Below are 18950 nucleotides of genomic sequence, written 5' to 3'. Positions count from 1 at the left end.
CCTGTTCTTATGAATCTCAAGTAATGTCCTCATTGTTTACTTCTTAAAGGAATTAGATGTATATTCTCTGCTTCTTAAAATTATTGAAGAGACAATCACAGACTAAATGATGTGCACAAATTGAAAATTTATTGCAGTTTCTTGACTTGCAGGAAGCATTGAGAGCAGAGAGGGGTATAAAGAGCAGCAGTGAGAGCAAGGCTTGACTTCAGGAAGAAGTGAGCGCAGAGTGGAACAAAGAGCGACGTCTCAGAGTAAGATTTCACTTCAGGGAGGAGTGAGAATACAGCAGGGCATACAGAGCAGCGGTGAGAGCGAGACTTCACTTCAGGAAGGAGAGAGTGCGGGGTGGGCCATAAAGATAGTTATTACACAGTCTTCTGTAGGCTCAGAGTCTGTGTTGGGAAAGAAAAATCGAGGTGTAACATCACAGAAAGCAACTTGGTGATCGACTGGTGAGTATTTCCTATTTATCTTATCTAAATGAGGAAATTTCAATTGGGGTAAGTAGAACATAAATTGAAATAATAAGAAAATTAGCACAAGTGGGACTAACGGCAATAATTAGAATTTAATTAAGAACATAATTAATTAACTAGTTCTGGTCCATGTTGGTACCAAAAACACAGAAAGGATTAGGAAAGAAGTTCTGCTCAGGGAGTATGAGCAGCTAGGTACTAAATTAAAATGCAGAATCTCTAAAGTAATAACGTCTGAATTATTACCTGAGCCACAAGCAAACTGGTGTAGGGTAAATAAGATTAGGGATTTGAACGTGTGGCTCAAAGTTTGGTGTGGGAGAAATGGGTTTCAATTCATGGGGCACTGGCACCTGTACTGGGGAAAGTGGGAGCTATAACATTGGGGCGGTCTTCATGTGAACCAGGCAGGATCAATTATTCTGGCAAGTCAAATAACTAGGGTGGTAGAGAGGGCTTTAAACTAAATAGTAAGAGCCAGGGAACACATGAGGGGAGGTATGGTAAATCAGAGGGAAAGGACAAGGCAAGAGAGCAAAATTTAGCAATAAGGGTAATGATAATCCAAGCATGGCAGGACAGGACAGAGCGCACAAACTTAAGAATGCGGCAGCAGATAAGGCCAGAGTTTGCAAAAATAGCAAAAAGACAGAATTAAAGGCTACGTATCTGAATGCCTGTAGCACTCGTAACAAAACTGATGAATGGTCAGATCAAATAGAAATAAATATGTATGACCTAATAGCCATTTCAGAGACGTGGCTACAAGGTGACCAAGGCTGGGACCTAAATATTCAAGAGTACTTGATATTTCAGAAGGACAGGAAGCTAGGAAAAGTTGGTGGGGTAACTCTGTTAATTAAGGATGACATTAGTACAATAGTGAGGAAAGACCTTAGTTCTTAAGATCAAGATGTAGAATCACTTTGGGTGGAGATAAGAAATATCAAAGGTGAGGAGTCACTTGTGGGAGTTAATTATAGGTCCCCTACTTATACTGTACAAAGAGGTATACAGGAAGAAAAAAAAATGGGGGCTTTTAAGAAAGGTATGGCAATAATCATGAGTGATTTAAAAACAAACGTGGATCGGATAAATCAGATTGGCAAATGTAGCCAGGAAAATGAGTGCATAGTGTGTTTTCAGGACAATTTTTTAGAGCAACACGTTCTAGAAACAACCAGAGAGCAAGCTATTGTAGGCCTGGTAATATACAACAAAACAGGATTAATTAATGACCTCATAGTAAAGGAGCCTCTTGATAGCAGTGATCATAACATGATTTAATTTTGCATTCAGTTTGAGGGAGAGAAGAGTGGGTTTAAGACTAGTGTTTTAAACTTAAATAAAGACAATTACAAAAGTATGAAGACAGAGCTGGCTAAACTGAACTGGGAAATTAGGTTAAGGAATAAGTTAGTAGAAATGCAATGACAGACATTTAAGGAGACATTTCATATCATTCAGCAAAGATACATTCCAGTGAGAAAGCAAGAGTCTAGGGGAAGAATGCACCATTGTGGCTAACTAAGGGAGTTAAAGATAGTATCAAATTGAAAGAAAAAGTGTACAATTCAGTGAAGATTAGTGGTAGGTCAGATGATTGGACAGAATTTAAAAACCAGCAAAGAATGACTAAAAGACAAATGAGGGAGAAATTAGAGTATGAGAGAAAGCTAGCTAGAAATATAAAAACAGATAACAAGAGGTTCTTCAAGTATTTAAAAAGGAAAAGAGTAACTAAAATGAGCGTTGGTTCTCTAGAGAGCGAGTCTGGGAATTAATGGGAAATAAGGAAATAGCGGAAGTGTTAAGTAGGTATTTTGTGTCTGTCTTCAGTATAGAAGACGCAAATAACATCCCAGAAATACTTGTAAATCAAGAAATGAAAGGGAGGGGGGGGGGGGAAACTTAAAACAGTTGCAATCACTAGGGAAAGGTACATGAGAAAACTAAAGGCCCAGGACTTGATGGACTTCATCTTATGGTATTAAAAGAAGTGGCTGCAGAGATAGTAGATTCGTTGGTTGTAATTTTTCAAAATTCACTTAATTCTGGAAAGGTTCCATCAGATTGGAAAATAACAAATGTAACTCCTCTTTTCAAGAAGGGAGACAGGAAGCAGTTAACTACAGGCCAGCTAGCCTAACATCTGTCATAGGGAAAATGCTATAATCTGTTATTAAGGAGGTTATAGCAGGGCACATGGAGAATCTTAATGCCATCAGGCAAAGTCAACAGGGTTTTGTGAAAAGGGAAATCACGTTTGACTAATTTATTAGCGTTCTTTGAGGAAGTAACAGCAATGTGGATAAAGGGGAACCTGTAGATGTGGTGAACTTGGATTTCCAAAAGGCATTTGATAAGGTGCCACATCAAAGGTTACTACACAAAATAAGGGCACATGGTGTAAGTGTCAACATATTAGCATGATAGAGGATTGGTTAGTTAACAGGAAGCAGAGAATAAGAATAAATGGGTCATTTTTGGGTTGGTAAGCTGTAACAAGTGGAGTGCCACAGGGATCAGAGCTAGGGCCTCAACTATTTACAATTTATATCAATGACTTGGATGAAGAGACTGTATGTATGGTTGCTAAATTTGCTGATGACACAAACATAGGAGTGTAAGTTGTGAAGAGGGCATAAGGTGGCTGCAAAGGGACATAGGCAGGTTGTGAGTGGACAAAAATTTAGCAGATGGAGTTTAATGTGGGAAAATGTGAACTTGTCCACTTTGACAGGAAGAATAGAATAGTAGTATATTATTTAAATAGAGAGAGATTTCAGAACACTGCAGCACAGAAGAATCTGATGTCCTGATATGTAGGTATGATATGCAGGTACAGCAAGTGATTAGGAAGGCAAATGGAATGTTGTTGTTTATTGCAAGGGGAATAGAATATAAAAGTAGAGAAGTTTTGCTACAGTTGTACAGGGTGTTGGTGAGACCACGTCTAGAGTACTGTATACAGTTTTGGTCTCCTTACTTAAAGAATATATTGCATTAGAAGCAGTTCAGAGAAGGTTCGCTCGACTGATTCCTAGGATGAAGGGGTTATCTTATAAGGATAGATTGGACCTGTATCCATTGGAGCTTAGAAGTATGAGGGGTAAGCTTATTAAAACATTTAAAATCCTGAAGGGACTTGACTGGTGGATTCTGAGAGGATGTTTCCCCATTATGGAAGAGCCTAGAACGAGGGAACAGTTTAAAAATAAGGGGTTTCCCCATTTAAGACAGAGATGAGGAGAATTTTTTTTTTCTCAGAAGGCCTGAAGTCTTTGGAATTCTCTTCCTAGACAGCAGTGGAGGTTGGGTCATTCAATATTTTTAAGGCTGAGTTTTTGATTGACAAGTGTGATGATAGATTTTTTTGGAATTTTTTTGGGAATATGGTGGTATTCTGTAAAGAAGGCTGTGTGCGCACGTGTGGGTCCATGATTAATTAAACTGGGGAGTTTAATAAAGACAGCTTGTCATCGAGAACAGACGATAAAAGGATAAAGGTGTTAGGTTCATGCATTTGTAATGAACAGTTATGGCAAGGTTGGATTTACAAGTAAATAGGTTGGATTTAAAATTTGCATTACGAGATAAGTGGAGACTTGGTTTTTCATCTGTTGAATTTTAAAAGGGAGTTTAGAAGTGACAAGGAACTTTTACAACTTAAAGGTTTTATAGATAAACAGGGGAAGGTATATTAAATTTTATTTAATACCTGAAAGTCGAAGCAATAGGAAAACATAACAGATATTTATATTTGGAGAAGTTGAGTTCAAAGAAGTGTGAGGACAATGGAATTTGAGATAAAGGGAAAAACGATATTTAAGGAAAGATGTTTAGCAGAATTGTGGTGACTGTGTGGGGGAGATGTCCTGAGACCAGATCTGTGTGTTGAGGAGGTGCGAAAGTTGCGAATTTGAAATAGCCATCTGGTTTCAAGCCAGAAAAGTCTTTGTTTTCAGAAAGCAGTGTTTTTCTGAACCTCTCTTTTAGATTTCCACATCTGAGTGGAAGTGTTTGATGAGTTGTGTGGTATCCTTTATTCAAGTGACATCAATTCTTTGCCTTGGGTAATATTACTGGATTTTTATAGTTAAAAACTATAAGGGAGTTGTTGCCAAGAAGATTGTTTACTTGTGTGTTTTGGCCAAGTGGGTTTTTTTGGTGGCTTGTTCTGCAAGGCTATTTTAACTGTGTAACTTTAATCTTATGTGCTTAAGTTTTTTTTTCCTTTTTAATGAATATTTTAATATTTAAAATCCTAAAGGTGTTACTGGAGTTCTATGCTTTTGGGGTCAGTAGCTCTTCCTCCTCATTTTCAAAATACAAAAAAAAGGTTTATGATCAGTAAAACTGGTTTCTCTCTGGGATCTGGCTTGCTCAGCAAATAACATCTGCTATGGTCATAACACAAGGGAGTCAAAGGCTATAGGGGGTAGACTGGAAGGTAGAGTTGAGGCCACAATCAGATCCACCATGATCTTATCAAATGGCAGAGCAGAGTAGATGCTGTTATTATGCACGATGGTGGAGGAAATGAATGTGTAAGGTGGTGAATAGGGTGCCAATCACATGGGCTGCTTTGCCCGAGATGGTGTTGAGCTTCTTGATTGTTGTTGGAGTTGCACTCATCCAGGCAACTATCCCGACTTGGACCTTGTGGACAGTGGACAGGCTTTGGGGAGCCAGGAGGTGAGTTACTCTCTCCAAAATTCCTAGCCTCTGACTTTCTCTTGCAGCCACAATATTTAAATGGCTGGTCCAGTTCAGTTTCTGGTCAATGGTAAGCCCCAGGATGTTGATAGCGGGAGATTCAGCAATGGTAATGCCATTGAATGTCAAGGGAGATGGTTAGATTCTCTCTTGTTGGAGATGGTCATTGCCTGGCATGAATGTAACTTGCCACTTATCAGCCCAAGCCTGAAAACTGTCCAGGTCTTGCTACATATGGTCAAAGTCTGCTTTCAGCATTTGAGAACTCATGAATGGTGCAGAACATTGTGCAATCATCAGTAAACATCCCCACTTCTGACCTTATGATGGAGAGAAGGTCATTGATGAAGCAGTTGAAGATGTTTGGGCCTAGGACACCAGCCTGGGAACTCCTGCAGTGATGCCCAGGGTCTGATATGATTGACCTCCAATAATCACAACAATCTTTCTTTGTACTAGGCATGACTCCAACCACTGGAGAGTTTTCCTCCTGATTCCCATTGACTCCAGTCTTGCTGGGGCTCCTTAATTCCACACTCTGTGAAATGCTGCCTTGATGTTAAGGGCAGTCACTCTCGACTCAGGAGTTCAACACTCTTGTCCATGTTTGGACCAAGGCTGTAATGAGGCCAGGCGCAGAGTGGACCTGGCGGAATCCAAACTGAGCATCAGTGAGCATGTTATTGCTGAGTAAGTGCCGCTTGATAGCACTGTCAATAACACTTTCCATCACTTTGCTGATGTATTACCATTTACTTATACCATTTGATGACTGAAGGCAGTGAACAGAAAAGCAGTTATTTCCCCCACTCTTATGTATACAAACCCATTTTGCTACTGATATGTTACTTGGTGTATGACTGTGCCATTAACAATGAGGCTATTTTGTAGCACAGTAATATCATATAGTAATAATTATCTTTTGTTTCTGTATCAAGGAGAGGCTGAATTAAGCAAAAGTTATATCACTTCACTGGTGCACTGATGCAGGGGAAATTTCTAATATGAATGTCAACTGTGCACAACACAACCATTAAGACAAACTGTTAGAAATCTGATGAACACAATACAAAGATTCATAGAACCATAAAATTCTACAGAAAAGAAGTGGTCATTCAGCCCATTGTTCTTGTTTTGGCTTTGAGAAACAGTTCTCTGTTTAGCCCTACTGTGCTGTCCTTATCCCTTACCATTTCTCTCCCCCAACTATTCATCCACATATTTTCCAAAGTGATGATAGATTCTGCTTTCCCAACTGTTTCTGAAAAGCATTCTTTGTCTTAACAAATCACTGCATTTAAAAAAAAAAGATCTGCCAACATTTCCCCTTTATTCTTTTGATATAAGGAAGCATTGGGCGGAATCATCCCAATTTTGCACTAAGTGCAGCAGTGGGCAGCAAAAAGGACGTTTTACCCACTGGTTGCAATGGCGTGTTTTCGCACCGTATCGTCCCAGTCCCACATCATTAATCATGCATTCCCGGAAACACGCTATTTTGCAGGTGGGCAGCCTCCGATTCACCTGCCACGCCGACTCCATGTTGCTTCCTCATGCCGAGCCCCATATTTAAAGTGCAGCCACACACACACCTCTCAGTGCTTCCAGCCCAGGACTGCTGCACAGAAACATGGCCCCGAGAGGCAAGAAGACTGCAGCCCCTGATTCAGTGACGCATCCCTGGGACGCCTTCTGGACACCGTTGGGTAAGGCAACCATCTCACCACTCTAAACTCACACAATCGCAAGCCCATCATACATTCACTGGCATCTCACTTACTGCCAGCTCAAGGGACATCACCACTCACTCTCTCACACACCCTCACATCTTCATCTGGGCTCATGTCCTCTGAAGATTGCCTCCTTCGCCCTCACACTCTCGAGGTCTCTTGCACAGATCAACATGTGTCCGCACACGCACCCTGGGATACCCCCCTTCCCCAGGAACGGCCTAGTCCTGCAACTTCTTCCCTTGCCTGAAGCCACTTCTCCCACTTCCTCAAGCCAGCAATAGCCCTGCAGCCGCTGAAAAGCCACCCCGCCTTGTGGCTGGTCTCCTAAGTAGAGATCTGCTCGTGAGCCACTTCAAAAGTGATGTGGTGCTGCCTGCGAAGCCTGGCGCTGATGACTGAGTGCTGCCCAAAACAAGGTAGGCAAAAGGCCTCAAAATGCCAAGCAAAGTGCAGGTCACTAGGTGCATGTTGCTTATGTTCAGTTGTGAAACACGTCAGCATGCAATCATGCCGATGTGCCCAGATGGTCCAGCGTGGGGAGGGGATGATTCCAGCAAGTTGGGCTTATAATATGTAGACGTATTACAATGCAGCTTACCACTGATGGGTGGAGCAGACGATTGCAAACCGGCTTCATGACGTCTTGAAACCAATTTTTGATTTTCCTGCCATACTGTCCGCACATACCCGCCATGATGCCCAATGCCAGCAGGCACGGGCAGTTCTGCCCACTGTATGGGACAGGAGTTAATCTGAGACAGTTAGTATGGTTTTATGAGTGGTAGGTCAAGTTTTACTAATTCATTGGATTTCTTTGAAGAAATTAAAGAGTTAATAGATAGGAGATATATAGTAGATATCATCTATATTTTAGTAAGGTATTTTACTCTGTCCCACATAATAGGCTAGGGTTCAAGTTCATGTGATAGATGGAAATGTAATAAAGTGGGCTGGCAAATGGTTGTCTACCAATGTACAGTAGTGCATAGGCAGGTACATGGTTCACCAATGAAGTACCAGATCGTTCCATGTTGGAACTGCTGTGGTTTATAATTTTTTATCAATTATTCAGAGGTGGAAATTGTATCTAAAGTTGTCAAATTTACACAAAATTGTAAATTGGGAGCATGGCAAAATAATGAACATCATAAACTGATAAGAATAATCAGTGAGTGGAGAAATGGCAGGTGCAATTTAATACAAGGAAATGCATGTTGAGATTTGCCAGAAGAAAAGTGGATCATGTGTGAAATGGGAATGCTCAAGATATTAGAGTGAGAGATCTTAAAGCATTAGTAAGCCAATCAATGAAGCCATCAGCAGAATGCTCCAGGCTGTTAAATTATCAGATGTACAACAAATCGGGACAACATAAATTCAGAGAAGAAATTTTGAAACTGTATTTGGTCCTGGTGAGGACATATTGCAGGGCACTGCATACAGGTGCCTATTTTAAAAAGGATATTCAGTTACTGGAAGGGTTACAGGGAATGGCTACATAGTTGATCTGAAAACTTAAGGAAATGGCATATGATAATATGGTGTGTAGTTCTTTCTTGAAAACCATTGAGCTATCTTGTTCCATCACCTGTGCTACAGACCTCTTTCCACCACCCTTCAGTTAAAAAGAAAAGTGCTCAGGGACTGAGGAAAAATTGATAACCCTGGGTTTTTGCTCCCGAAGAGAAAGCCGAGAGGAGATATGATAGAAGTGCTTAAAATTATAAATTGCTTAAAATTATGAAAGTCTTGGACAAATTGGATCCAAGTACCCTTTTCTGTTATGTACAGAATTTAAACATAAGGTCATGTTTACATATTAAGGCCCGCTCACCGACGCGTAAAATGATGCAGGATGATGTCGGGCGGAACTCCCAACGTCACCCCGCTTCATTTAAATTTTCAGGTCAGCGGGGGCTCAGCTGAATCAGCTATGCGTCCGCCGACCTATCAATTGCCTATTGATGCCATTGACAAAGTCATTAACGTAATTAGTGGACCTGCTCGTCCAACCTTAAGATTAACGGGCAGGCTGGGGCCATGGCGGAAATTGGAAAAAACATGAAACCTCATCCACGGGCGGGATGAGGTTTCATATAGGTTTTTAAAAATTTAATAAAACTTTAATTAAAATTGATGGACATGTCAGGGAAATTTTTTTTTCTTGTTTTTAACATTGTTTAATGTGCGAAAGAGCGCACTCTTGGCTCAAGGAATCCACCCCCCCCGCCCCACCCGCACAGGGAGTGCAAAGCGCTTCCTTGCAGACGTCACACTGGGTGGGCCTTAATTGGCCTGCCCATGTAAAATGGCGGCACGCCCCCCCACCCCCAATCGGGGGCGTGCCTCCACGTGCCAGCTCCTGAACATCCCCCCCAACGGGAGGAAAATTCTGCCCTAAGGGTAACAAACTAAAATAGGAAAAGCAGGTGCAAGAGGACTTTTCTTTTAACTGAAGAGTGGTGGAAGAAGGCCTGTAGCACAGGTGATGGAACAAGATAGCTCAATGGTTTTCAAGAAAGAACGACACTCAATATTATCAAATGGGATTCAAGGGTATCACAAATATATCAAGGGTATGTAGGTAGGCAAGCTAGATAGACCAAAGGTAATCTCAGTTGAAACAGTTAATATGTTATGTTAAATTTATGCTCTCTAGTTACTAACTGACTTACCAGTGAAGATAGTTTTCTCATTTTGCTTTATCAATTTGTTTTAAACACTTGTCAGCTCTCAGGCAAACCTTCTTTGTTTAAAAGAACCGGAGTTTCTCTAATCTTTCCTCATCTTGCCACAGTGAGAGCAGAAGTTACAGTGTGTACAAAAGACCATTTCTAGCACTCATGAATCTTATATGTAATATAGATAAAACACTTAGTCAACCATAAAGTTCTAAAACCATGGCACAAGCTTCAAAAATTATAATTTTTCTTTCAATTTGTAAAAAACAAGTTCAAAAGTCCTTTATGAAACAATGGGCTGAATTATCCCCCTGTCAGGGGGGAAGTTGATGGGCGGGCGCATGTGGGCGTGCTTCCGATTGGGGCCCCCTATCGGAGGCACGGCGCCATTTTACGTGAGCGGGCCAATTAAGGCCTGCCCAGCATGACATCCGCAGGGAAGTTCCTAAAATCAAGAGTGTGCTCTTTCGCGCATGTGCACGAAAGAGTGCACTCATCTCCCTGAGGCTAAGTGCAGCCTCAGGGAGATCGGCTCTAAATGTGAGAAAGCTCAAATTAGAAAAATAAAATTTCCCTTACATGTCCCCTCATGTGACAATGTCACTGAGTTGGGATATGTTCACAATTTCCAAAAAAACTTTATTGAAATTTTTAAAACTCTAAATGAAACCTCATCCCATCCGTGGATGAGGTTTCATGTTTTTTCTGTTTCCCGCCGGAGCTCCTGGCCTGCCCGCCAACCTTAAGGTTGGATGGGCAGGTCCACTAATTACTTTAATTGCTCTGTCAATGGCCTCAATTGGCCATTGACAGGTCGATGGGCGCGCAACTGATTTTGCTGCACCCCCGTCTTTCTGAAAATTTAAATGGGGTGCAGTGACGTCGGGAGTTCCGCCCGACGTCACCGAGTGTCATTTTACATGTCGGCGAGCGGGCCCTGTCCCCGCTCGCCGACAGTAAAATCCAGCCCAATAATTCTGACAACAGCTGTAATTTTTTTGAACAGATACTTTACATTTTATTTAATTATTATAAATTTCATCTAAGGCTATAAATGCTTAGCAAGGTTTCCTGTGATTTTCTACTTATTCTACAAACAAATTTATAAAAATAAAGTCACAAATGGTGCTACAAAAATGTTTAACAGGACAAAAACAAAAAATATTTAAGCTTTCATAGCATATTTCTCAGTTAATGTAAAAATATAATGAGCTTAATCAATACTAATTAGCTGAATATCTTCCATGATGCATCTGTTATACTACATTATTTAAAAATAGAAAGGTTTGTTGTCGTTGCACTAATGCAATAGAATTCCAGCTGTAACATAAAGCCTATGGTGGAAAGCTAAGTAAAGATCCAGCATAGTCAACCTGTTATTTATAGGGACAAATCCCACAACTGATGTCTGTGATTTAATCAATCCAGTAATCTGACTAGCGTCAGAAAAGTTTTGCTCAAGCTATAGCAGACTAGGGTTTGCATATTCTGGACTTTAGCCAACCAGCTGCCCTACATGCTGGCTATGTGGGGGAGAAATAAACTTTTTATAAGTCAGGAGGAATTCATAGTGACAATTGAGGCTCAACATTTTCCAAGCTTTTACAAGTGTTGATGTTAATTTGTATCCATGTATAGAAAGGTATCTGCTTGAGCTTCTCCTACTCACCTTGCTGCTGGAACATCAGCATAGTTTGTGGTGATGTGTGTACTGGCAGTGAACGGGTACGCTGTACTGAACTATGGGTTCGACTTGGCATACTGTTACTCCCTCCAGGGTTAGCAAACCATAGGTTCTGTGGAAATACAAGCCATTTATTATAAAATAATTTTAAAATATACTGCCTCTAGATAGGTCAATTGTTGGCATTTAAAATCTGTTGCACATTTTACATCTATTACTCCAGTGCTTACCATCCTCACAAATTTCATTGATTGTTTTACATCTACACTCTCTGAATGAAAATGTTGTACAACTCGGTTCTGTACATAAAATTCTTGGCTTCTCCTATTCTCAGAGAAGCAGAGTCTGTTCTTCTTCCATATTTTTATCATCCTGTTTCAGTACCTCTACACACCAAAGTGAGGAAAAACAGGAAATTCCTGCAAACTGTTCTCACTGGGTCTTTTTAAATAGGAACCAGAAAAGTTCTCAAATCAGGAAAATCTGAGAAATGTTTCCAATTCAGATTTGGCAAATGTAGTTAAACAGTCTATTTTCCTGTCCTATTAAGATACAACACTCCTGTTTAAGTTGTTTGCTAAACAAAAATTGCACTTCAACCAACAAATTTCCAAGGATACATATTTACACATCTTTCAAAGTGTGATACAAAGGCAAAAAGACTTGAACAAACCTGTCTCCCTTGTTTTAATATGGCAGGATTGCTGGTTGCACTACGCTGTGGGGCACCCATAAGTCCACTGGGGCCCATAAGACCCAGACGAGCTGTGGGCATATTTCGAGGGGGCATCTGAAATTGGCGCTGAGTTCGTCTACCCATTCCTCCACCCACAGATCCAGCTGCTGGTAAGGAGTTGGACTGACTAAAACCCCAGCTATGCAAAGAACAGATAGGTAAATACAACATTCAGTTTTAACATTTAAAAAATTAAGAACTGTCATGACAAAAATTGACTTAAAGTAAAGCTATCAAAGCCCCAACAGATGTCCTGCAGTGAGCCAAAAATAAATTTATGTGGAATGTCTATAATTTCTTTAGTCCTTTGTGCGTGTTGTTTCCCTCTGACTGAACGTTAAAAATTTAAATTTGTACACAGTCAATAGCCAATTGTCAGTTAACAGGTATTAGATGACCATAATATTAACCTACTTTAGTTGAGCTAACTTGGCAGCTGAAATTATTTTGAGATTTAATTTGGTAGGAATACAACACAATGAGCAGATAGCACGTACCAGGCACACCAGAGTGTACATGGAAAAGGGAATGAGGAACATAATTGAAATAGTATTTCCATGAACAGAAATTTGGCAAGAGGGGGAGTAAAGGGAATAGAGGAAAGAGGAGCAGAGTAGTTTAACTGAAATTAAAGTATTTTAGTCAAAGTTTGTTATCTAACATTTATAATAATGGCAGCATAGATGTGATGTTCCTGCAGGATATGGGAGTTTCAAATAACATGCTAACCTGACAAACAGTAAGGAGTTAAGGGCAGTTTTTTCAGTGGTTAGACATGGGTAGCAGTGCCCCACAGTGTTCTGTTCTGGTATCACTTCTATTCACTTTAAACGTCAATGATTTTGATAAAGGGTAGAGGAAGTAGTATCCAATTTTACAGAAAATGCTAAAATAGCAGGCATAGTAAATAAACGGGAGTATCAAAGGAAACCGAAAAGGCATATTGATAAACTATTGGAATGTTCAAAATGTGGCACATGGAATGTAATGTCTGCTTGAGGACTCGTGCAATTTTGGGCCCTACATTATAGGAACAATGGTGAGGTATTAAGAGAAGATAGATCAAAGATTCATTAGAATGCTGTTTCTTGTGGGAAAATACAAATCAGAACTTGAAAAATTAAAGCTGTTTTCATTACTCCAACCATGATTCTGAGGTGATTGGGTGATTTGACACAGATGTTTAAAATTTAGGGTATTGGACAGAATAGATCGAATCTGTTTCCAGTGATTGAAGGTGTAGAAAATAGGATCTAAGAGATTTACGACAAAGTTCAAGATAATCATTTTTATATACATGGAGGATTGTGAGGATGTGATCGATGCAAAGACAAAACCAGAATGGGCTACTGAAGTGACTGAAGGAAAAGAGAATAAGAAGTAGAGGAACATGGTTTGCATATGGCATTATCATAGATTCAAAGGAGAATACCATTTCTGCAAGAGCAACACAGCTAGTCTTACTCCCCTGTATTCCAGATCCTAACCACTCGCTGCATAAAAGACTTTTCCTCATGTTGCTACGGTTTCTTTTGCCAATCAGCTTAAATTGGTGCCCTCCAGTTCTAAATCCTTCCGGCAATGGGAACAATTTCATTAGAGTCACTGCTTATGTGAAAGCTAGACTGGTTTGATCAGCTGGCCTGCATGCATGTTGTAATTTCCAAGTAATTGTCAAATTCTCTAATGAAAGTGAAGTTATTTTGCAACTAATAATCAAGACACAAATAAAATAAAGGAAAAACAATGTTTAACTTTAAATATTAAATGAACAGAATATACCTGCGCTTGCATAGAAAGACAGAATACACAAACATATGGCTAGCATATACAGTTTTCAGCTAGAAAACTCAAAAGCTACACCGGGCAGTCTTTTTCTTCAATTTCATGGCTTCAAAAGATGATACATATCTTAAAAATCATGACTGTAGGCCTTTTAAACATTAATTGGAATAAAATGGTGTATATGTTATATCTTTCATGCCAAATGACTCGGCAGAAAACAGCTTGTGCCAATATAAATCACACCACCCAACCTCTTCATGATTGCACAAGCAAAATACACATTAGATATATTACATTGAGTGTTGTGCATTTCTTGGTTTACATTCATAAATACACTGATATTCAATAAAGCCGTAAGCCCATAAATGCAAGCAAGGTTTTGGAACCTTCTTGTCACAACGTTAAAAAGTGGATTCACTATAAGAAGTTCTACATTCAAATCTCCTTCATGTTCAGGTTTCCCTTCAGAATTTGCTGGATTGTCACGAAAAGGTTGGAGGGGAAGATACGACATTCATGTCTAGAACAAATGTGTTAGTTAGGGGTTATCATTCACCATTTCTCTATTGATGCTCACAGGCTGGATTTGCCTCTGTTGATTAATGAAAATATGATGGAGACAAAAATGAAAAAAAAAAGTGCAAAAGTGTGCAGAGAAAAAAAACATAAGCTGCATTTTGTATTTTGATTATTATTAACTTCTTTAGAGAGAATGAGCAATTTGCTCTACTTGACCTTGACTGATCCACCCTGAGAATAACTCAAAATTATGGAATTGTAATTACTATAAAATGAATCAACAGTATGACATTTAAATGTAGTTTTGCTCCAAACATTTGAGTTTCTCTTCATTAATTAATCAATAATTTCACAATTAAAAAGTCAAACTGCCTGATTAAACAAAGTAAATTTTGACCATGTCTGGCTTATTCCCATCTGAAAACGAAACACATGAAGTTAAGTGAAATTTTATTTAAAAAAAGCAATGAACCCAAGGTAGTTTGATAAGAATGTTGAACAAAATTAAATGCAAGAGAAGGTTTTTGCCTAGTTGAATACTAAATACGTGCTGTAGAAACTTCAACACTGTTTTGTGAATGACTAAGAATTTGCAATGATATTTAAGCTATTGTATTAGCTTTGTTGTTCATATACAGAGCTTCTAAAGCCTGTGTAAATTACTTGAATAGTACAATCTTGTTCAATTATTCTACCTGGCCTAAAATTGCAATTTACTGTTCTCCTACATGTCTGTTAGATTAATCTACATCATTTTACTCTTAAAGAGCAATCATAAACCATACTACACTGATCAATAAGAAGAATGCACTTCAATTTAGAGATGTTCACTTGATAGCAGTGAAGTAACTATTCAGTAAAGTGATAGAAAACAGGCCCAGCACCAAAGGCACATTATAAGTATTAATGCAAATTTAATTGCAACTCGTATTGCACAAAAATCCTTTTTAAATATCGATTCACACATTCCCTTTTTGCAGAGTAGCAAATATGTCATTGAATTGAACACTTGAGGATACTTGATTACATAAACTGTAACAACCAATAACTTCTAATGCTATATTAGTGATCAACTTAAAACAGTAAAAATGCACTGGAATTCCCTCCAGAATCATTTATTGTCTGGATATCAGGAATAAGTAAGCAGTAACAGGGCATTATTTTATTTGGCTGATACTTTGCTAGTTATAGAAGTTTACATTATTTGCACTAATTAGTGCAAAACCAAAAGGAAATGGAAATTCAGATTTTTTCTTTTGCTCATCCCACAATTTTATTAAATAAAGACACATATTAGTTAGGAATGATAAATGGATTTAAAATGAATAGATCATAAATCCACAATTGAGAAAATAAATATTAAAACACACCTTCTTTGCTGTCGATAGCTTGGCATATCCAAGAGGGATTTCCGGGGGAAAGACCTAAAGAGCTTCTGAACCTGCTGTTTCCAAGACAACAATCTCTTCTTCTGTGTCTCTGTAAAAGCCTAAGGAAAAAGCAAACAATTCTAATTAAAATTATAAAATATCAGTACACATTGTGAAAACATTAATTTTAAATTCATAAATTAAGTCAACATAACATTATTAAGCATCATTCAAGCTAATACTAATGGGACATTTTCAGAATTGTAAAGTTACACTTTACATACATAGGTGGTAAAACTAATGTTTTTCTCTCTTTACATCAGAGAGTAATACAGTTGAACATCTCATCCAAAAGGCAATACCTCCAACAATCCCTTAGTACCACGCAGGTTACAGTTATTCCAAATTGTTATATATTTTGATTTCCCCTTACAAACAGCAAATTTAATACAACTGCCAGATATATCACACTAAATATCTATTTCTGTAAAAACAAAATCTACACAATAAAAGATCATATGCTTAAAAAACATATTTACACAAATAATGCCTAGAATACCCCAGGTCATTATATATTTATGCATTATGAAAATTAATTTAATTACTATACATCTGAAAGTAATGGTTATCATAAAAATTCAATACAGAAATGCATTATGCACATACTGAATAATCTAAAGGCATAATGTACTTCCATAAGTAACAAAATTGTCCTTTCCCTCGAGTTAGAAAAATATTTGTTTGAGAGCAATCTGTCACAGCAGTCAATCTGTACACGGCAAAGCCCCAAACAGCAAAATACGAATGGCTAGTGAATCTATTTTGGCAAAGCTGGTTGAGGGAGGAATATTATCAGGGCACTCTGCTGTTCAAAAATCGTTTCATTGGATCTTTTATGTTCATCTGAAGGGGTTTAAAGCAAGTGTTTTTTATTCAGTTAAACATCTCATCTAAAAGCCAATACCTCCAACAATCCCTTAGTACCACACTGAAGTACCAGCCTAGATTATGAGCTGGAACACAGCTTGAACTATAGCTATCAGATTCAAATGAGAGTGCTACCACTGAACTAAGCTGAACATGAATACTGCTGAAAAAAGAGACATGCTGTTGGAAGCTTTTCATCTTGCACTCATCAGGATATTTTGCAAGAAGAAAAATGGTAAGGGGAACAACAATTTACACTGCATTAGAAAGTGCTGATTGGTTGGCAAGTGGATGATGATTGGTAGAGGCATTGCCATGGAGAATGCACCAGGGAACAGTTAACTGCCAAGCTTTTATTCAAATTCAAACCAGGCAGGTCGATACTGATTGGTCAAGGCATTTCCTTTGGAAATAAACCAGGGAATGGCTGTTCCCCAAGCTTTTGTTTGGTTGAAAAAGCTGCAATGCGTGAACATGCTCCTTCTGTTTGCAAAGGACAGGGCCCCGTGTGTGAATATATGTAGCTTCTAGCATGCGTAAGTGAGCCACATTGCAAACTCAACGGATAATCTTAAATTGGGTTTCAGTGTAATTCTTAGCACAATCAGGACTGTTTAACAAGTGTTGTCCAATCGCAGAATCACATCTAATGTTGGACACTATGTTTTGAGTTTTGCAAGCGCGGGCTGGTTGGGTACGGTAAGTACTTTGCCTGTTACGAACAGCCAAAGGGACGTGCTGTTTGATACAATACGCCAGTTGTTGCCTGCCTGGTTTGAATTTGAACAAAAGCTTGGCAGTTAACTGCTCGCTGGTGCATTCTCCATGGCAACATCTCTACCAGAGTCCACTTGCCCACCAATCAGTACTCTCTTTTCATGCAGTATAAATGGTTGTTTCCTTTACTATTGGTATTCTTGTGAACTGTCCTAATGAGTGCAAGATGAAAATCTTCGACAGCATGTCACTTTTTTCAGCAATACTCAAGTTCTGTACTACCAAATAACGATAAGCTGAACATCTACATGTGTTATACAGGGTACAGGTGGAACCCATATTTTGTATCGGGTACCCATATGATCAACTTTTCTTGTTTGCGCCTTAGGTTTTAAGAAGTCCACAAATAAGAACAGCAGTTGTGTATGAAATTTCTAATAAAACTTAAAAGTTCTTCAAACAAATTTCAATTGCAAGGTAAAAGCAGCATTTTTCAAAAGGCACACATAAACATAAATTATAAAAGGAATTACGTATGCAGATAAAAGTGTGAAACAAAAAATCTAGAATGTCCAGACAGAGAGGAAATTTTGATATGTGGCCGACCTCATCTTAAGGAATAGAACAAGTAATTGCTTCTCTTCATTTGTTACTGCGCACATACCTTGGCTGACTGTTCCAAAATTTAGAACACATGCTTGTTTATTATTTAATATTGAAACAACCAGAGCTTTAACAAAGTATTTATTTACTGCAAAATTTAGTTAGCATTTCTTGCCAGCAATAGTGCAAGAATTTTGAAATAGCAAAATATTATAGCTACTACAAAGCAGCTTATTTGTACCTGATCTTTAAACAAAAAAAAACTTCAGTTTCAGAAACAACAAACTCCAATGCAAATAGACCTGCACTTTGAAAAGAATGTAAATTAGGTTTCCATTGTACAAATTTAAACTATTAACACTCTGACTGCACAGTGCTAGCAAAGATTTAATGCATCTAGAGGTTCCTTGATCTTCTCCAGGTTGGAAAGGAATCTTGTAGTCTTTAACATTCCCTTGAGTGTATGAGGTATTGAGTATTTGTACAGCGACTTTTAAAAATCTGTTAAGTATAGACTGTGTTGCTCCAGAGTAACTCAATCAAAATTAGTGGTTGACCCAAATAGCACAGATGCATTTAAGAGAAAGTTACATAAGTACATGAGAGAAAAAGGAATAGAAGGATAGATTGATGGGGTGAGATCAAGTAAGGTGGGAGCACGGTGGCATGGAATGCAAACACTAACCTATCTGTTCAAGACAAGTTAAGTTAATACAAATCAGGAAACTATTGGAAAACAAAAAGTACTGATAAATATTCTTCTATTTAAAGCATGCACTAAAACTATTTAGCCTATCATCATATGCAGCCTGATAGCTTAAGAATTCTGCAAAATATTTACTCAAACAAATTACTGGTAGGTGATGCTGTTATAAGAGCTTATTTGAATGCAAATAATTATTCAAAAATCTTCAAGTGTAAATTAAATTTACCAATTAGTAATTTCCTAAATTAAAAATGAAAACCAGAAAGGCATGTAGAAATTATAAATGGCAAC

General features: G+C 38.5%; 1 protein-coding gene across 5 annotated transcripts in view; it reads right to left on the bottom strand.

The window, feature by feature from the left end:
• samd4a (sterile alpha motif domain containing 4A) overlaps positions 1-18950 on the bottom strand; it is a 230985-nt gene that overhangs the window by 10887 nt on the left and 201148 nt on the right. For all 5 annotated transcript variants that reach the window (XM_078562637.1, XM_078562641.1, XM_078562638.1 and 2 more), the window contains 3 exons: positions 15707-15825; positions 11970-12171; positions 11282-11408 (listed from right to left, as the gene is read on the bottom strand). In XM_078562637.1, the coding sequence (XP_078418763.1) occupies positions 11282-11408; positions 11970-12171; positions 15707-15825 (448 nt within the window). The remainder of the gene's footprint in view (positions 1-11281; positions 11409-11969; positions 12172-15706; positions 15826-18950) is intronic.

Source organism: Cetorhinus maximus, chromosome 18 (assembly GCF_964194155.1).
Source record: "Cetorhinus maximus chromosome 18, sCetMax3.hap1.1, whole genome shotgun sequence".
NCBI classification, from domain to species: domain Eukaryota; kingdom Metazoa; phylum Chordata; class Chondrichthyes; order Lamniformes; family Cetorhinidae; genus Cetorhinus; species Cetorhinus maximus.
This window is presented reverse-complemented; position numbering and strand designations above follow the sequence as displayed.